Source organism: Coenobita brevimanus, chromosome 22 (assembly GCF_032717465.1).
Source record: "Coenobita brevimanus isolate Jiangsu-jjx chromosome 22, ASM3271746v2, whole genome shotgun sequence".
Lineage (NCBI taxonomy): Eukaryota > Metazoa > Arthropoda > Malacostraca > Decapoda > Coenobitidae > Coenobita > Coenobita brevimanus.
In genome coordinates this window covers 42,676,861-42,698,032 of record NC_136975.1, presented here as the reverse complement: position 1 = coordinate 42,698,032, position 21,172 = coordinate 42,676,861, and the positions used below count along the sequence as shown (strand labels likewise).

Here is a 21,172-nt window from a genome sequence, read left to right as displayed (position 1 = left end):
TCTCTAGAAACTTTTTCACTAAAGACCTAAGAATGAATATCTGACCTACACAACCTCTTCCCTTCCTAAAACCTCCCTGTTCTTCTGCAACTAATTCGTCTGTTATTTCCCTAACTCAGTCAATAAGTCTATCTAGATATCTATTGCCGGACGCCTTAATCCCTTATACGGGGTGGCCACAAACAAATCGCCTCCACATCACCCTCTCCCCCGATTTCACTGTCCTGCTCCCAATTCACATCCCCCTCTCTCATATACCTCTCCACTCCATCCCTCCATCTCATCCTTGGCCTTCCCCTCCCTCTTTCCCCCTCCACCTCACTCACATACACTCTCCTCATCAGTCTCTCACTCTCCATCCTCTCCACATGGCCAAACCACCTCAGTGTGTTTCTAACTAATTCTTCTGTTATTTCCCTAACTCTGTCAATAAGTATCCTATTAGAATTATACTTTTCCTGTTGCACTAAGAAGACAAATGTCCCTATGATTACCTCACACTTCTTTCTCCCCTTTTCCTTCGAACAGTGGAATAAGTATACCTGACTTCCAATCCTTCGGCACTTTACCTTCCTCCCAGTCCAATCTGCACATCTTCTGCATCTATTCTACTACTGTCTCTCCCCCATGCTTCAGCATTTCACCACACACTCTGTTTTGACTTTCCATTTTGACTTTCTTCATTGCTTCCACAACTTCCATCTTACTGATTTCTTCCTCTCTTCTGACATCCCTCCTTCTCATAGCCATTCCCCAGCCACTTATACTTGCATTACTTTCATTCTCTATGTTCAACAGTTCGTTAAAATGTTCTCTCCATCTGCTCACCTTTTCTCCCTTCTTCATTTGTAATCTATCATTTTTATCTTTCACTCCCCAACTAACTTCTTAAACACCCTGTCCAACTCTCTTTACCTCTTTCCTAAACATTTTCTTACATTCCCTCCACTTTACACTCAAATTCCTTCCAAATTCCTCATCCACACTCTTCTTACTCTCTCTTACTAATCTTTTCACCTCTCTCTTCCTCCCTACAAATAATTCTGTCTTCCATCTCTCAATTTCTTCCACACCCCTGTTTCTCATCCACTCACTATATGCCTTCTTCTTTTGTGCCACAGCCTGTCTCACCTCTTCATTCCACCATGCTGTTCCTTGCACCCCCTTTCATCTTCTCGTCACCCCACACATCACCTCACATACTGCACAGAGTCCTGCTGTGAATATCTTGCACACATCTTGCATGTCCCCTTCTGCTGCAGGTCATATTTACCCAGTCACTCCTCCACTTCTCTCTTATATTCTGCCTTTTTTCCATCTTCTTGTAAACTTTCCACTCTCTTTGTATGAACTACAGCAAACGAACACCCCATAACTCACTAAAACATGGACATTTACCTCAAGTGATTGGGTAAGGCATGGAAATCAGGTCACAGCTGTAACTATGAACAATGTAGTGTCTGTCAGCATTAAGTTAAAAAAAAAAGGAGTTACTGCATTTGTTATCTGGACAGTGAATAGTTGACAGTTATTCTCTCCTAGAGTTTCAGTACAGTCCAGTAATTTATTTTTTAATTTTCAACCCAGGCTTTGTGTCACCAGCATGGCAGACCAACGGGTAGAGCAGATCACGAGAAATATTGCAGCCTATAAGGACTTTCCTAAACCTGGAATAGTATTTAGGTAAGTTTTTTTTTTTTTTTTTTTTTTTTTTTTTACTACTGCAGTGGCTGAATGATTAACACTGATGACTGCAAAGCTGCCATCCCATTAGCACCAGGGTTTGAATCCTGGTACAGGCAGCTGGCACCACTCGACTCCAGTATCCATCCACCCTTTGTGGGTGAGATAAGTTAAATGAGTATCTAGGATAACACCTAGGGGAAGTAATTGTGGTGACCTGGATGATGCAGTGGCCATGTATCCCAGGGTATTGGGTGAATAACCCACCACAGGCTCAAATGCCTGTTACAGAGGGGGTGAGCACCACGGCAAAGTGCCTCGTGGTGTCTGCCCAACCTTTACTTTTTTTTTTTTTTTTAAGCATGTATGCATAAGTTTATAAAGTCAAACCCTGATATGTGATACCTCGATAAGTGATACCCCAGCTTAATGATGGGGGTATAAATACCACTGTACACCGCCTAACGATGGCTGAGCCCCAGTTTTGTGATGTGCCCTGCAATGTATCTAATGGGAGAGATGAGCCAAAAGTTTGAATCATGTGGTTTTCTGCAGGCAGCTTTGCCCGCCTGCCCACGAGGATGCGCAGAATCACTCATGCAGCCCCGGACTCGTCACTCACCCCGCGTGCACCCATATCGTTCATCTTGCACTGCCCGTCACCGAGTGAGGATCTCCTGTACGCTCGCCTACCCCACATCGTGTCTTATCACCAATAAAATGCAAATGGTTATCTCAGTGCATCATAACTGTGTCCCAACAGTGCCCTGAGTAGGGCAGTGATAATAAATGTGCATGGATTGCGATTTTGTATTAATTTTGGCCTAATTAAGTATGATCATGTCTGGTAAGGGCATTGCACTTGGTGGGGCCAGTGGTGGTGGTGGTGGTGGTGGTGGTGGTGGTAATGGTGACCCTAGTTGGGGTGGTAAGCTACCTGCTTGTGATGTTCCCACGAAGCACCCTCATAAAACTCTGTCTGTTTAAGTGTAGTTAGATATTCTTATGTGCCACAACAATGGCGAGGGCATGTTTGCTATCGCCTTGGCTCTCCACCTGGCCCAGTCAACTGTCTTGACGATCATCAAGAAAGGATAGGCCATCGTGGCTGCCGTGTCACCCGCCAGAGAGAGTGTGTGATAGAGGAGCTGGAGCGAATGCTCCGCATGTAGGTGGAAGATCAGGAGAGGAGGAAGGTGCCCATGAGTCAGGCAATCATGTGAACAATGGCTCTCTTCCTGTAGGACGACTTCAAGATGAGACACGATGTTAGTGGAACCTTTAATGCCAGTCATGGGTGGTTGGACCGTATTAAGAAGCAGGCAAGCTTGCCCAACGTGAAGATGTCTGGTGAGGTGGTGAGTGCAGATGCGGTGGCAGCGGCAGTGTTCCCTGACAGGCTTAAGTGGATCATTGTGGAGGGTGATTACAGTGCGAAACAGGTCTTGAATTTTGATGAGACTAGGCTTTTTTTTTTAAGAGAATGACCTCCAAGACATATCTTGCAATAGAGGAAAAGTCTGCATTGGGGTTCAAGGCCTTGAAGGACCAGCTTAACACTGCTGCTGGAGGGCAACGCTGAGGGTAACCTGAAGTTAAAGCTGCTCCTAGTCTACCACTCTGAAAACCTGAGGGCTGTGGGTGGGTATGTTAAGAAGAATCTGACGGTAATTTAGAAATCAAACAAGAAGGCCTGGTTGACGCCTGACATCTGTTCTTCCTATTTTCGCTCCTGCCTTTCTTGTGTCCTCAAGAAGTAGGCCTCCAGGGAGAACTTAGCCAATAGATTTCTCTTGGTGGTGGACAACATGCCCAGCCATCCTCCTGTGATGAAGAACTGAGCAAGTACCATAGAAGTGGTGCTCCTACCCCCCAACACCATGTCACTATTGCAACACTTGGACCAGGGGGTTATAGCGACGTTCAAGGCACACTACCTGCGCCGCATTATGCAGCAGTTGGGGAGGGCGTGTGACAGCGACGACATGGTGATGGTGCAGCTATTCTGGAAGGGCTGTAATATATGGCACATCATCAAAAACATCGCAGCTGCATAGAGGGAAGTAAGCCAGCCCACCATGAACGGTATGTGGCGCAAGCTGTGGCCAAAGTGTGTACACCCCTTCACCAGCTTCCCTGAGGGTGTGTGAGCACTGCCAGTAGAACTGGTGCAGCAGGACATAGTGTAACTGTCGCACGAGATGGGCTTCAGAGAGGTTGAAGAGAAGTGGAGGAGGTCCTGGACAGCCAGAGGGAGGAGCTCATTAACAAGGAGCTCCTCAATATGGAGATTCAGCAGGCACACCAGGAGGAGGTTGTCCCCTAGGTGCGAGCCCTCAGTATGAAAATTCCAAAGGAGATGGTTTCCAAGGTTGAAGGCCGTCGTGCTTATGCGCACGGACACTAGATTACCAAGAGCGTGTTGAGAAGTTGTTGCAGGCTTATCAGGATGTGGGGTGCCGAATGTCTCTCAAGACTCACTTTCTCCACTCCCACCTCAACTTCTTCCCCCAGAACCTCGGAGCAGTAAGTGACGAACATGGGGAAAGGTTCCACCAAGATATTTCTAAGATGGAGAGCAACTACCAAAGCAAGTGGAACCCCAGCATGATGGGGGACTTCTGCTGGATGCTCCTGCGCGACATCCCGGAGGCAAAGTATACCAGATCATCCAAAAAAAACTCACTTCTGACTGTCCGTAGTCAGTGCCGGTCCTAGCTTTTCTGAGGACCTACGCTGGATCCCCTTTGGAGGCCCCCCCCCCCCAACTCTTATTTACATTTCTCCCCCTACCCTTATATTCACCAAAGTTATACCCCTATCCTGAGCAATGTAAAGTAAAAAACTAGCACTGCATAAGCTTGTATTCTCTGAATAAAAAAAAATAATGATACTTTGTGTGAAACTATAAATACAATTTAGTATGCATAATTTAATGTCCTAACTCCAATATTACGCTCCACGACGCCACCATGGAAGTTTTTGTTTACTCGTATTCGTTATGGAAATGTTTAGTCTTGTAAAATTTTATGAACAGCCTTGTATTTCTAATATATTTAAGCCTGCCAAGGAAAATTTTCTTCCTGAATTATTCAGTGTTTATAAATGGAAAAACCTTTACCATATTTGTGAATATTTAAATTTGTTATACTAAAGGAGGGGGTTCCCCTGGGGAAAGGGGAATAGAATACTTCCCCAGTATTCCCTGCTTGTCGTAAGAGGCGACTGAAAGGGACACTTTTATCTACATTCTTTTTGCTCTCTTTCTTTCCCTTGTACTTTGTCTGTCCAAACCCTGTGCATTTTACTTTCATTTAGTTAATTTCCTCTCACCACTGTCTGGTTCCTGCGAGTCACTGGCATTGGCTCCAGGGTAAAATATTTTACTGCTTAACCCCTTAAACGCGGATCGTCGCTTTTGCGACGGTCGGCCCAAAGGACATAACGGTGGATCGTCGCGTTTGCGATTTGAGTAAATTTTGAATAACCGCGGGCAAGCAGGCTCCAGCTGGTATTGTCTATCAGTACCGCCACCCTTGAGCTACGTTTAGCACACTTGACCTTTGTACTACTGACCTCGGTTGTTGCCAAGTTTCATTTTTTTTACCCACCCACGCACCGATGCGCGGCCCTCCCTCGTCGTGCGATATGGCAGCGCGCGGACGGCTCATACGTGTCAATCTGCGCCGTCCTTTCGCAAGCACTTTATGCTATTTGGAAACGCTTGTTTCCCCAGTTGTCACACTAGGATTTTTTCGCGCGGTTTGCCCCTGTTTAGCGTCAGTCCACGCGAATCTTCCAAGGTGACACCATGTCAAATTCAAGCTCTTCCGAGTCTGTGCCTTCCAGCCCTCCGAAAAAGGGTTTTGTGACCTCCACCCCGTTCAAAACCTTACCAGGAACTGCTAAGGGACTGAGTGACTCTGCAATAGCCAATGAATTATTGAAAGCATCGATGGATTATGGGAGTGACGTCGGTGTTTTGTCAAGCCTGGCAGAGTCGGACATGCAGTCGAGTGCTGAGTCTGAGGTGCCAGAAGTGACTGTTTCTGTGCCAAGCACCTCAACAGGCAAGGCTCCTGTGAAAAGGGGCTTAGAATATGGAAAGGGGGCGAAGAGGAAAAGGAGTGGTGACCCCGGTTCACAGCCATTGTCCCCTACGCCACGTCACGCCACCGCCAGCCCGCCACGCACTCCCAGCCCCATTCTCTCGTCCTCCTCTTCAGCTGCCCTGTCTCCTGAGTCTTCTGAGTCGCCTTCACCACCTCGGAAGGGAAGTAGACAGTCAACTTTACGTAGTAGAGGTTTCCGTAGGCCCAGTATTCGTGGTAGTAGGGCTAGAACTTTGTCCCCTAGTGTAAGGCTAGCTCATAAGGTAACTCGCACTAGGCAACTCGCCAGTCACGCCACCGTGAGTGACCTTGAACCCTCTGATAATCTCCCCACCACCACCACCACTACACCAACACGACCTAGGACAGCCTCTGCCTCATGCACTGTCTCACCGCCTGCCTCACCCACTCCCACACAACCTGCCTCACCCCCCGCCGCCCCCAGCACCTCCCAGCCTAGGCAGGGCACTCTTGATGCCTTCGTGTGGTCAGAGGGCTCAGATTTCTTGCCGGAAGATCTTCCCTTTGATGACAGTGGGTGTGGAGTTCAGGCTGACTTCCCTGTCCAAGAGGATGGTGAATGCTTGGACTACCTGTTGGCCTTCCTTGACAACGAGGTAATGGAGCAGATTTGTACCGAGACGAACAGGTACGAGGGGCAATCTGCTGCAGTTCGTGAAGGAGAAGGTGAGCCTGCAACGCCATCCACATCGCGGATGGCATCATGGGTGCCTCTAACGATCAGGGAATTCTTTGTATTTATTGGGTTGATGTTATTGATGCCCCACAATTGGAAACATAAGCTGGAGGAATACTGGAGTTCAGACGATCTTTGCCCCACACCAATCTTCAATAAATACATGAGCCGCGATCGTTTCAGGCAGCTCATGACTTACCTTCACTTCGCGAACAATGATGAGCCTTCCTGAACTGACCCATTATGGAAAGTGAGGGGAATCCTGAACTTGATCAAGGATAAGTTTACGAGGTTCCTGCGCCCTTTCAAGAAAGTGGTGATTGACAAGTCCTTGGTTTTGTTCAGGGGCCGTCTTCGGTTTGTGCAGTATATTCCAAGCAAACGGCACCGCTTTGGAATCAAGTTTTTCGTGCTGTGCGACTGCAAGACGGGGTTCATCTTAGACTTCATGATTTACACCGCCAGCAATGTCGATTTGGACAAGACTGACCCTCTTGGATTCTCTGGTTCTGTGGTGAAAGTGCTTTTGGAAAAGTACTTTGGCGAGAATCATGTCCTGTATACGGACAATTACTATACAGCTCCTAAACTCGCCAAGTACCTTTCTGAACACGGCGTCGGATCCTGTGGCACTGTCAGGAGCAATAGGGCTCACTACCCTGCCTTCCCCGAGGCTGAAAAATCAAAGCGGGGAGACGTGCACCTGAAGAAAACTGACAAGACGCTTGCGATCAGGTGGCATGATAAGAGAGTCGTGAATGTGCTCACCACAGTACACAAGGGGGAAATGCTGGCCACAGGGAAGGTCGACAGAAGGACTGGCGAGCCTGTGATGAAGCCTGATGCTGTCATTGACTACAACGTCAATATGCGGTTGGTGGACAAGTCAGACATGATGATCGGAGAGATAGACTGCCTGAGGAGGAATCGTCGCTGGTACAGGAAGGTGTTCTTGCACTTGATTGATATGTGCATGCTGAACGCCTTCATCCTGTATAAGATCAAGAACAGGAAGCCAGCAAACTACTCTCTCTGAAGATTTTCTAAGACTTGTGTCTACCAGCTGCTTCAGCATTATGGACAGGTACTGGCATCAGGTCCCAAGCGCCACCCTCAGACACCTCCAGACCGCCTACAGTGTCAGGACTACCTTCAGCGACACCGCCTGGAGCCACTGCCTGCCACTGCCAAAAGGGGAAAAGCACTGAGGAGGTGTCATGTGTGCAGCCATACTACCAGGCAGGACAGAACATTTAGGCGCACCTCCTTGCAGTGCAAAGAGTGCAAAATTCCCCTCTGTGCTTACCCGTGTTTCTTTGACTACCACAGCCTGACTAGATATTGAAAATAAGGGTAAGATCCTTGGAAATAATACTGAGAGTGACAGTGATACTAGTGTTTAGTTTTCTTTAACGTACTGACAGTGACAGTCTGATGAGTGTAAATTAGTGTATGTACTTGTAAAAGCACTGACAGTGACAGTGTTTTTTTTGTGTAAATAATTGTACATAGTAATAATATAAGTATTGCGAGTGACAGTCACTCCAGTGTTTGAAGTTGAAAGCATATATTCCTCTTCTATGTTCTGACAGTGACAGTTTGTTGTGTAGAAAATATTATTTTTATAACAATGGACAGTGACACTGATGAATACGGCAAAAAAGGGACAGCTAGAGTGAAAGTGAGCGATAGAAATGAAGTGCGAGTGGCCGACCGGAGCGAGAGTAAAGTGCCTGCCGTAAGGCTGAATAAACTCGCGCCGCGGTGGTCTTCCTCAATCCCGATTCACAATACTGGCAGTGACAGTGATTTTTATGGCCGTAATAGTGACAAGTGAACATTTGCGAAGTACTATGATGGAAAATAATGTAGTATACGTGTTTCTAGCCGTGAAAAGGGAAATGTCATCAGTGACGGGAAGATCGCCGCCGCGCTGCATGTCGGCCGTGCGCTCCGTTCATTATAGCCTTATTTTCAGTGCTTATTGTACAAATACGGATTCCAAACAACCTGTACGTTGTTGTATAAAGTGTACTGTGACAGATTGAGGCTGTGGTAGAAAGAAAACCGGGTTTCTGGAGGTGTGAAAGTGAAGACTTTGTTACCCAACTTTGCAAGTCTTCACAAGTCCTTTGGTAGTCCACGAAGGCTCAACATGTGTCTCAGGAGAAAGCTGAATGTAAGTACTATATGCCATAAAAATTTCAATGCTCTAGGGTTAATCTCTGATTTTTGGCAAATATTTTCCCACAGGTACTCAGACCCCGCTACAACCCCGCCACAGCGGGGGGGGGGGGGGGCGTACACAGCCGCGTTTAAGGGGTTAAGAAATCTTTATGAACTCTGGTGACGAAGCAATGGCCCTCAGTTCCGTGCAGCCCTTAAGTGGGCAGGGGGTGCTAAGAATCCCACGGTGTAAAAATAAGTTCATAAATCCACAAAAAGAACCTTAAGAATAGGAAACTGGAATGTTCGAACTCTCAATCAGGCTGGTAAAATGGAAGAACTTATTTCAGTGTTCAAGGAATACAAGATGGATATTTGTGCTCTTACAGAAACGAGGTTGCTTGGAGTTGATAAAATGAATTTGGAAGATGGTATTACTATGTTGGTTTCTGGTAGGAGTGATGGAAATCATTACCAAGGAGCAGGCTTACTGCTCAGTAGAGATGCTTGCAAGGCACTATGTGAGTTTGAACCAATTAATGAGCGCTTGCTTTGTGCTCGCTTAGAATCTGACCATGGTGATATCAGTGTGGTTGTAGGGTACGCTCCGACAAATGGGGCTGCTGATGAAATGAAGGATGACTTTAGTGAGAAGCTGCAGGATGTGGTGAATGGAGTGGCAAGACATGGTGTGTTGGTTTGCATTGGTGATTTTGGTGCGATTGTTGGCCGTAGTAGGGATGGCTTTGAAGATTGTGTGGGTGGGGAGGGTGTTGGTGTGGGAAGTGAGAATGGGGTGCGACTTGCGAGCTTTTGTTTGGTAAGTGACCTTATAATTGGTGGAACTGTCTTTGAGCATAGAAAAATGCATAGGGCTGCTTGGATTTCACCATGTGGTAAATATTGTGACCAGATTGACCACATTGCGGTTAGCAGAGGGCATGGGAGTTGTTTGCAAGATGTTTGCGTGGGGAGGGGGGCAGGTGTAGGTAGTGATCATCAACTTGTGTCAGAGATTGAAATAAAACTTGGGAGAGGCGTTCATGGTAATTGTACAGGAGGTAATAATTGTGATTTTGATGAGCTGAGGAGTGATGAGGGCGCGAGGGAAGGGTTTCGGTGCGAATGTGGACACAGGTTTCTAGTCCTGCAGACATTGATGGAATCTGAAGACAGTGATGTTAATCAAATGTGGAGAGAGGTAGGAGAGGTTTTGCATGAGAGTGCTAAGGTTACTATTAAGAAAGGGGGAAAAGCGAGAAGGAGGGCGTGGATGTCAGATGAAACATGGAATGTAGTTCAGAAAAGGAAAGAGGCTAAGTTGATAAGTGAAGAACAACATGTTGATGGCCAGGTAGTTGAAGTGCTTGGAGCAAAGTATTGGAGTTTACATTCTGAAGTAAAAAGACTCGTTGGACGTGATAGGAGGAGACTATATGATGGTGGGGCGACGGAGACAGAAATTGAATTAAGTGGGAATGACGGTCAGAGCACGGGAGCAGCGTATCAGGCCATAAAGGAGTTAACTGGGACTGAAAAGAGAGGGAAGGAAGTACCTGTACGAGATAGAAATGGTAATTTGATGACTAAAGATTTGGATATGGAAGGAAGATGGAAAGAGCACTTTGAATATGTTCTAAATAGACCAATCCCAGCTGAAGAGGACATTCTGCCAGCCGAGAGAGATTTGCAGATAGAAACAGGAGATATAACTTAGGAAGAGGTAGCAAAATCTATAAAGGAGTTAAAGAATTTTAAGGCTCCAGGTGAGGATGGAATATTCCCTGAAATGCTTAAGGTGGAAAATGACGAGTTGATGAATGCACTTTTGAAACTTTTTAATGTGGCTTGGGATAATGGTGGAATTCCAGAAGAGTGGAAAAATGGAGTGATTATAAAAATACCAAAAAAGGGAGATTTAAGTGTGTGTGGCGACTGGAGGGGGATAACTTTGACACCTGTAGTTGCAAAGGTCTTTTCCAAAATCTTGTTGAACACAATAGAGCCAGTAATTGATAAAATTTTGAGAGAGGAACAAGCGGGATTTGGAAAGGGTCGAGGTTGTAATGATCAGATTTTTATTGTAAGGCATCTAATGCAACAAGCTAATGAGATGAAGGTGCCACTTAACATGTGTTTTGTGGATTTTGAAAAGGCGTTTGATAGTGTTTCACGTGGAGCTGTGTTGAAAATTGTGAGATTCTGTGGTATGCCAGAAAAGTTTGTAAATATTATTGGAAGCCTGATGAAGGTGCTTTTTGTGGGGTAATGGTGGGTGGTTCTTTGAGTGATCCATTTCAAGTTAGGTCAGGAGTGATTCAAGGAGGAGTTCTTTCGCCATTATTGTTTGTTTTGGTTATGGATTATGTTATGAAAAAGGTTGTAAGGAGAACAGGTGCAGGAATTAACTGGAAAGAGAATAAGAAGCTGATGGATTTGGACTATGCTAATGATATTGTACTGATTTGCGGAAGTATTTACGAGATGCAGAGGGTGCTCGATTGTCTGGTGGAGGAAGGAGAAAAAGTGGGATTGGTAATAAATTGTGGAAAGACTGAAATTATTAATATGAACGTGGAGAACCAAATCGATTGTGTAATTGGGAATAATGTGGTGAAGAATGTAGAAAACTTTAAATATCTGGGAACGATTGTATCATCTAATGGATCATTAAACAATGAAATTGAGGAGAGGATTAGACAGGCTTGGCGAGCTGTTGGAATGTTGAAATCTGTTTGGAATAATAATATGCTTTCGGTACATACTAAAGTGAAAATTTACAAGTCCATGGTTAGACCCATTTTAATTTACGGGCATGAGTCATGGTACAGTACAATTGCAACAGATCAGAAAGTATTAGGATTTGAGTATAAAATACTGAGAAGGATTCTTGGGGTAAAGTGGCAAGACAGAGTTACAAATAAAAGAGTAAGGGATATTACGAGAGTGGAACCAGTTAATGAATATGTGAGACTGTCTCGCTGGAAGTGGCTGGGGCACATATACAGAAAAGAAGGTTGTTTAATACAGGATGTGCCAGAGTGGATTGCTAGAGGAAGAAGAGGTAGAGGTAGGCCGAGGGAAACCTGGTTGAGGACAATGAAAAAAGAAGCAGGAGAGGAGTGTTGGTGGGACCTGAAGGAGATGGCAAGAGACAAATATTGGTGGAGAGAGTTCATTGAGACCCTATGCATCCCGTGGGGTGCCACAGGAAATGATTGATTGATTGAAAGGAGGGGGGGAGGTCTCTTGTGGCGTTTATCCTCCTATCACATTCCAGTACTATTTTACGCCATAACCAGGTGACGAACGCCTAGCGTGAACAACAAATTTATGGTACGAAAAACGAGAACGTTAGATACCCACAGAGTTATACATATAGAGCGCGCGTCCCTGTGTTGTGGTATGGGCGATAAGTGAAGCCAGCGGGCCCGGGGCGGCGGCCATCTTAGGATGCCCACTCTACCGAGTCCCGACCTTCCCGTACAGCTCATCATTATTCACAAATACTAACCTTTCCCGAGTGTTTTTTGCATTATATCCTGATGTAAATAGATAGAGCAGTTATCAATATAATTACTTTAGCTATTTTAAGCCTTTTCTCCATTACTATTGCGCTCTGAATGAAGTGAGAAGAAAAGTTATTCCCTGTCCCCTTACCTAGTCTCTACGCACCATTTTACTTTGGATACACAAAAATCAACGATTAGAAGCGAACATATACCAATTCATTAATAGCATTACATTAATTGAGTGGATGGTGAGTGCCCTCACTTACTGGTTCTTAAATAATACTAACTTAGTGTTTTCCTAACATAACAGCCTCTTACTTTAGCAGTGGTTGCTTTTGCAAGATGATGCAAACGTATCTTGCAATATGCAAGCACCACTGCTTTAATAAGAGAAAAAATGTGATTATTATCAGGTGAACATTCAAACATATGGGAATTATGTGTTTTAAATGCAGTGCTACCAGTCTCTTTCAATACAGAATATGCAACTAGAGAGGAAATTCTGGGAATGTTACGTAGCTCTTTGTCATGACTTTTCAACATTTTCTGAAATATTTTCTCTGTGGATTTGCAGACAGACACAGCACTCATAGAGGGCTTTATCAAGCCGCCTTTGTCCTTAACCAGTATCAATGCACAACTTTTATCATTGTTCTTAATTTCTGTTGCTGTAAGTGCAGACAAGCAGTCTGGACATGAAATATTTCTCTTTACCATTTTAACTGCATATCCGGCAATGTAACCTACTGCAGCTTCCTTATAATCTGACACATCTGTAAAGTTTGGACAGTCTACATAATCATGATCTTCTTGGGCAGGACTACGAGGAATATCATATCTTCTTGCCATCATAATATCTTCAGTTTTATCCTCTAAAGCTTTCTTCATGACACTGCTAGATGTTGCAGATGTGAGCACTTCAGTGAGGTCTTGTGCAGAGACATTCCCGTTTGACGTTTTTATTTCATGCCTCAGAAGGAGTCTCTTGTATGCTGCCATGAGGTTTAACGCAGAAGGGTTATTTCGAAAGCCACCAGATGCTCGAATTGCACAGAAAAAGAGTTCTAAGTGATCCTGTGACAGCTTATAAGTTAGAAAGTACTGGAGTGGCTTATTTACACCTACAAACTGTTTATAAAGTGCCTGAACACTCTTAATGGCAGCCAAAAAAACAATGAAAGGTGTCTTTCTAGAAGTTTTGTACATGAGGATGTCATCAGAATTAGTGATAGTCATTAGATAAGCAAATGCTTGATCTAAGAATGACATTGAAACTACTTCTGTCTCAGGTTGAAGTGCTGCTTTCATTCCTCTAGCAAATTTGTTTCTCGAGTTCAGTACATCAAAAAGTTTATCGGCCATTTGCAGAAATTTAACTGTACCCTGACAATCCTTAAACTGTGGGAGATGTAATGAATCCCGACAGAAGATTAATGCATCAGCTACACTAGAACTCAGTGTTTGCGGAGCAAGTTTTACTTTCATCTTTTGAGTGTGCCATGAAAGATGGATATCCCTGAGTTTATTTCCTAAATGAAGGCCCTCCTCTTCTTGAAGTTGATGCAGTGCTTGAATATATTTACAAGTCCATGGTTAGACCAATTTTAATTTATGGGCATGAGTCATGGTACAGTACAATTGCAACAGATCAGAAAGTATTAGGATTTGAGAATAAAATACTGAGAAGGATTCTTGGGGTAAAGTGGCAAGACAGAGTTACAAATGAAAGAGTAAGGGATATTACGAGAGTGGAACCAGTTAAGGAATATGTGAGACTGTCTCGCTGGAAGTGGCTGGGGCTCATATACAGAAAAGAAGGTAGTTTAATACAGGATGTGCCAGAGTGGATTGCTAGAGGAAGAAGAGGTAGAGGTAGGCCGAGGGAAACCTGGTTGAGGACAATGAAAAAAGAAGCAGGAGAGGAGTGTTGGTGGGACGTGAAGGAGATGGCAAGAGACAAATATTGGTGGAGAGAGTTCATTGAGGCCCTATGCATCCCGTGGGGTGCCACAGGAAATGATTGATTGATTTATTTATTTTATTTCCTGATCACAGAGAAGCGAGAACATCTTACCTGTTTTGAATTGAGCGTGAGACTGGGCATCCCAATATGGCCGCTGAGCCACTTCCGGTTGCGTCACTTTCAAACCAGGGTGGCGCACTCTATATGTATAACTCTGTGTAGATACCTTCGTCAATACTGGCTCTTAGTTTTTAAAGTACGGCCATAAAACATCGGTCAGGAACGTTAACAGTAAAGTTTGGTCAGTTTAGCCACTTTCGATATTAGAAAAACAGTAGCCTACAATCTCATGATGAGTGGCAATATTAAATAATATAATACTAACCTTTACGGTTAGCATGAGCTTCCTCATGTAGCCTTTTCTTTGTTCGTTTATCAAACCTGGGAGATGTTTACGCTTCGATGTCAGTTCCTGACTGACAGCAACAGTCAGCGTGACAGGCGCTCTGCTGATCTGCAGTGCAGCACTCAGTATTGTCACCAGAATTTAATGTTAAATCCCACTAATCAAATTTCTAATTACCACTATTTTTTGTTACTCTAAAAGACTAATGTAATTTTTGCCTGCAATTATTCAGTTATTATTGTTTATACAACGTTCATGCACGTGGAACCAATTAATCAATATAAGAACCATTCTCGACGTACTTTTATTTTTTTTTATAATTATTTATTTTTATAATACACATCCTGAGGACGGGAGGCCCCACCAGTGATCGGAGGCCCTACACACTGAGCGTAGTGAGCGTATAGGAAAGACCGGCCCTGTCTGTAGTACTATGGTGTGTATATATGCTTATATCCAAGTAATGGTAATGTTTAGTTATGTCAGTGTTCTGTGTCTGTTTTGTTTCGTTCTGTAATATGCCATTTTAATATATGAAATAAACTCATTATATTATAAATGTCTATCTATCTATCTATCTATTGCCAGACGCCTCAATCCCTCCACCTCATCCTCGGCCTCCCCCTCCCTCTTTACCCCTCCACTTCACTCATATACACTCTCTTCGTCAGTCTTTCACCCTCCATCCTCTCCACATGGCCAAACCACCTCAGTGCATAACGCTTCCTATCACATCCACATCCACACCACAACGTTCCTTTATATCCTCATTCGTCAGCCTGTCTCTCCACGTGACTCCACAGGCTCCTCTTAAATAACTCATTTCCACTACTCTCACTCTTGACTTGTGTCCTTCCAACAATGTCCAAGCTTCACTTCCGTACGTTAGAGTTGGTATCACAATACTGTCATGTAGTAACTTTTTCACTTCCATGCTCACTTCCCTGTTTCTTATCACTGCTTTCAAGGAACCAGCAACCTTTCTTCCCTGCTGTACCCTTTCAAGCACTTCATCCTCCAAACCTCCATCCTTACTCATCACACTACCCAAATACTTAAACGTACTCACATTTTCCAATTCCTCACCATCCAACCTCGCTGTACATTCACTAACTTCACCTCTCTCAAAGACCATCACTTTACTCTTCCCTGCATTCACCTTTAGGTTCCGTTTCTTACACACTCTCTCAAACTCATCCACCAAGCCTTGCAGCTCCCCTTCTTCTTCACTCAACAACACAGTATCATCTGCAAACAACAATACAGGGAGTTTCCAAACACTATCCTCTCTCACCAGGGCCACTCCAACATCCACTACCCTACCTTGTACCTCTATTATTACCCCATCCATGTACAGATTGAACAACCATGGAGACATGACACATCCCTGTTTCAAACCAACTTTCAAAGAGAAAAATTCACTTAGTTCACCATCCACACGCACTGCAGCCTTCGCACCATCGTACATACTCTTCACAGCATTCAACAACTTCCCATCTACTCCATATATTCTTAACACTTTCCACAATCCTTGTCTATCCACCCTGTCATATGCTTTCTCCAAATCCATTAAAGCCGCATACAACTTCTTTCCCTTCTCTAGAAACTTTTCCACTAAAGATCTAAGAATGAATATCTGATCTACACAACCTCTTCCCTTCCTAAAGCCTCCCTGCTCTTCTCCAACTAATTTCTCTGTTCTTTCTCTAACTCATTGTCTATAAGTATCCTACCATACACTTTTCCTATTATACTAAGAAGACAAATGCCCCTATGATTACCACACACTTCTTTTTCCCCTTATCCTTTGTACAAGGGAATAATTATACCTGACTTCCAATCCTCCGGGACTCTACCTTCCTCCCAGGCCAATCTGCACATCTTCCACATCCATTCTACTACTATCTCTCCCCCATGCTTCAGCATTTCACCACACACTCCATCAATTCCTGGGGCTTTCCCCGATTTAACTTTCTTCATTGCTTCCACAACTTCTATCCTACTGATTTCTTCCTGTCTTCTCACCTCCCTCCTTCTCCCAGCCATTCCCCAGCCACTTATACTCGCATTACTTCCATCCTCTACGTTCAACAACTCCTTAAAGTGTTCTCTCCATCTGCTCACTTTTTCTCCCTTCTCCACTAGTAATCTACCATTTTTATCTTTCACTCCCCTGCTAACTTCACTTCCACCCTGTCTTACTCTTTTCACTTCTCTCCGGAACATTTTCTTACAGTCCCTCCACTTTACACTCAAATTCCTTCCAAATTCCTCATCCACTCTTTTCTTACTCTCTCTTACCAATCTTTTCACCTCTCTCTTCCTTTCCACATATAACTCTCTCTTCCGCCTCTCAACTTCATCCACGCCCCTATTTCTCATCCATTCATTGTATGCTTTCTTCTTTTGTGCCACAGCCTGTTTCACCTCTTCAGTCCACCACGCTGTTCCTTGCACCCCCCTCCGTCTTTTTTTCCTTCCACACACCACATCACATCTATCTATCTATCTATCTATTGCCAGACGCCATAATCCCGTAAGGGGTGGCCATTTGACTCTGAGTTATTTGTTTTACGGGGAGGGGCACTAACCCTCCACCAACCCACTTGTTGACACGTAGGGAGCACGTATGGTTTGGTTATATGGTTACCACCCAGCGTTGTAAATGGTTTCTTGGCTTATAGGAAACCATTTGGCTTGTCACTCAATGTAAAGCCACCTGTAAAGGAAAGAAAAGCAATAAGAAGTGACAGGAAAGATGGGAGAAATAGGAAGAAAGGAGGGCAGGCACAGAAAAAGAATGATAAAGGCTAAGGAAGAAGTAGGCAGCACTACATCAAGTGAGTGGATGATGGTGAGAAATAGGAAGAGAGGAGGACAGGCACAGAAAAAGAATGATAAAGACTAAGGAAGGAGTAGGCAGCACTACATCAAGTGAGTGCTGCACATATTTCTTCTGTAAATATCTTACACATACCTTCCACGTCTCCCATCTGCTCCAATTCATATTTGCCCAATCATTCCTCCACTTCTCTCTTATACTCTGCCGTTTTCTCATCCTCTTGTAACCTTTCCACTCTTCTTGCAACTACTCCTTCCTCTCGTCTTTCCCTTCTTCTATTCCTCCATCTTACTTGCATCCTAATTCTGGCCACCACCAAGTAGTGGTCAGAAAGTCCACTCCCCCAACCTCTATACACTCTTGCATCCTTTACACATCTTCGCATCCTTTCATCCACACACACATAATCAATCATTGCCTTCCTTTCATTCAGTTCACCACCCACCCTTCTCATCACTCGCCATGTATACCTGTGGATCATTTTATGCCTGAAGAGGGTATTGGCTATCACCAACCCCCTCCCAGCACAAATGTATGCATTATAAATGTATGCATTATAAAAAATGGGATATGTGAAAGCAAAAAACTAGAGGTGACAGAGCAAAACTGTTTAGAAATTTGAATTAAGCATATCAAATTTAGTCAAAAACACCTATTCACATGCTTGCCTCAGATTTTGTGTGTGTGTGTGTGTGTGTGTAAACCAGTGTAATTTTGTTCAGTCAGGTTATAGTAACTGAGATCTTGTTGGCTGTTTCATGTGGAACTAGTTTTGGTAATCTGATCCAGTGGGCTATTTCTGGTGAAATCCAGTCAGTTTCTAATTTTTCGGGAGCATGGGTTGAGGGAAAAAGTGAAACTACAATATACACGATATATTTAAGGGAAAAACTAGAATTAGTTGCCCAGTCTGGTTTCAGTCTGATTCTGATTAGGTAGGTTGATTCCAGAAGATTTCATTTTGGTAATCTAGTCCAGTCAGGTCTCTTTAATGTGGTCTTAGTGTGTCACTACTTTACACATCCCCTCCATGAAGTAAGTGGTGTGATTTACGAAGCCAATTACATACGTGCTACTAAGATCGTGTAACCACAGTGGGTGAAGCTGTAATTAGCGCCTGATCGAGGAGTTGAGATGAGAATTATGGCTGGCACCGAGCCTGAGCTCACTGATACAAGTCTTTAGCTGCTGACATTTAAAACTACTGCATGTGGGTTCTGGATAGATTAGCATACTTGGAGTACTACCAGTGTGTTGTAAAGGTTTCTACATATAAGAGTAGAGGAGCATTACTTAAAGGATTTGGTGGGGGTACAAGTAGGGCAGTATATGATACTGAGCGGCTTTTATTTTAGATTTCTTACTTCATCTATCACCACCTGCCTCTGAGACTGTCTAATGAACTGGGCTGGAGCTGTCAACTGCTTGTGGTGGAAGACTTTATAGAAAAAAATGTCACAATGATCATGAGGGCATTTAACTACACCGGTAAACTTCACATGTTCATGAGGGCATTTAACTACACCGGTAAACTTCACATGTTCATGAGGGCATTTAACTACACCGGTAAACTTCACATGTTCTCCTTATCTTGTTTCTGTAACTTACTACTGTAATTTTACGATACACAGTACTGTATTTATGGCAAGATGAAATAGAATTGCTTCAAACCAAAGCATTGCAAGTTAAGGCACTGGGGGGAATAAGTAACCAGATTAAACTGGAGTCTTTTAGCAAGAGCCCGGGCTTGCAAAAATTTTGTAGGTTATCCTTGTAGGTAGACAAGTTTTTTTTTTTTTTTTTTTTTTTTTTTTCCCCATAATAGTGACAGTTGCTAAATTATAAGCAAAGCAATAATTATCATTCAGTTGTGACTTTCTTGAAATAACCAAAACCTAATATGCTTACTATTTTTTTTATTTGTAAATGCCTGTGTCTTTTTCCCCAGGGATATATTTTCTGTGATGGCTGAACCATCAGTGTTCCGTGATCTGATAGCAATTATGGAGGAGCGTGTGAGGAAGGCATGTCCTGGGGTGCAGGTAGTCGTGGGGCTTGAGTCTCGAGGCTTCCTGTTCGGCACACCACTCGCCCTGGCTCTGGGAGTTCCATTTGTACCAGTGAGAAAGAAGGGTAAACTACCAGGACAAGTGAAGCAGGTGTCATATGAATTGGAATATGGGACAGTTAGTATCACTGATTATTTCTGTACAGTCTGAGGGTGCATATACAGCAAGGTCTTGTTATTTGTTGCTTTTTTTTTTTTCTAGTCATTTTAGTCATCTACAGTACTGGTAAATTGTAAAAATAGCCTATTAAAGTTTCTGTGCTACCAATGAAGCTGATTTGGCAGTTTCCCTTATTTACAGCACCAAATTCCACAACATAGTTCCACAAGGCTCCATTCTCTCACCCACACTTTTCAACCGATACATGTACAATATTCTCACACTTCAGCCACTCATAACATTGCCTCATATGCAGATGACATCACCTTACCAGCTACACACCACATTGCAGACCCAGCCTGCACACTGCAACAGGGCTACCACAGCATGCCGTAGACTTGGGTTGAGAATGATAGGATGATGATTGCCCCAGCCAAATCCACCACCACACTCATCGGCAGCAGTAAATATGACCACAGGAACTCCCCTCACATTACACTTAACAATGTAAGTGTGCCACACACCACCTCCACTAACATTCTTGGAGTGACATATGACACCAGACTCATCTTCAAGCACCATGTACAAGTCATCAAGACCACTGACTCATTGCACTTAGGGCAACTAAAGAGCTAGATTTAGGACGACAAAATGAAATACTCCCTTTACTCTACATACAGTGCATTAGACAGTCTCCCTGGCAAGGGCTTCTATCCTGTCTAATACTGACTATTACACTTTACAAACAATACTGAACAGCAGCCTATGCATCACCACTAGCTGGACCAAAACCACTCCCACAGCTCATTTACACTGACTCTGAAGTCCAGACTACTTCAATAAGGAAGCAATTTTGTGTATGCCTGTGCCAGTACACAACACCTGTCATTACATGACACACATAACACACCTAGGGACATAAAACAAATACCACACATTGTTAAACCCTTTACAACAACATCCTGCCTCTACCTAGACCATTCCAGCACTACCAGAGAAGAAACACTTGCATACTTCATAGGCATGACAGTACAGCATCTTGATCAGAACACTATATTACAAGTCTTCCCCCTCTCCTGACATCCACCTGTCTGGGGTGTCCTTAATTACAGTTGATTGAGTTCATCTAGCTAGGTTTAGAGCAGGAAATCACCAAGCCCTCCTCATCTACCAGCTTAGATTTGGATTTGATGGAATCCCAGATGGCATGTGCACAGCTTGTAGAATAGCCTAACAAAACATAACACACAGAATGTAGCACTGCACTGTGCATGCCACACTAAGATGCAGACACAATATCAATGGTGCAGGGAAGCTGTGGAGCAACTTCATAGGAGCATCAGCTTACTTGCAGTCAATAGGTCAGTTCAGTCAGATGGACCAGGTTTGAGCAACAACAACAGCAGCACCAACACCACCAAATGTGTGGAAAAAGTTGCACATTTTGGAACACATTCCTTACGTATGGGACAACATGAACCTCGTCAAAACTTGCTGCCCTCTGTTGATAAAGATTTTCACAGCATTCTCCACATCTACAAATGGCTCATTCTCAGGCATCACGGTCCTTCTTTGCAAATCACCAAAACCAATCATGTTCCTGTCCTGTGATCATTCCCATTC

The 21,172-nt window shown here is 43.9% G+C and overlaps 1 protein-coding gene across 1 annotated transcript in view; it reads left to right on the top strand.

The window, feature by feature from the left end:
* The first annotated feature begins 1,603 nt into the window (after nt 1-1,603).
* Aprt (adenine phosphoribosyltransferase) overlaps nt 1,604-21,172 on the top strand; it is a 35,430-nt gene continuing 15,861 nt past the window's right edge. Inside the window, exons 1-2 of the mRNA XM_080266797.1 lie at nt 1,604-1,683; nt 19,330-19,567. Of these exons, the coding sequence (XP_080122923.1) occupies nt 1,604-1,683; nt 19,330-19,567 (318 nt within the window). The remainder of the gene's footprint in view (nt 1,684-19,329; nt 19,568-21,172) is intronic.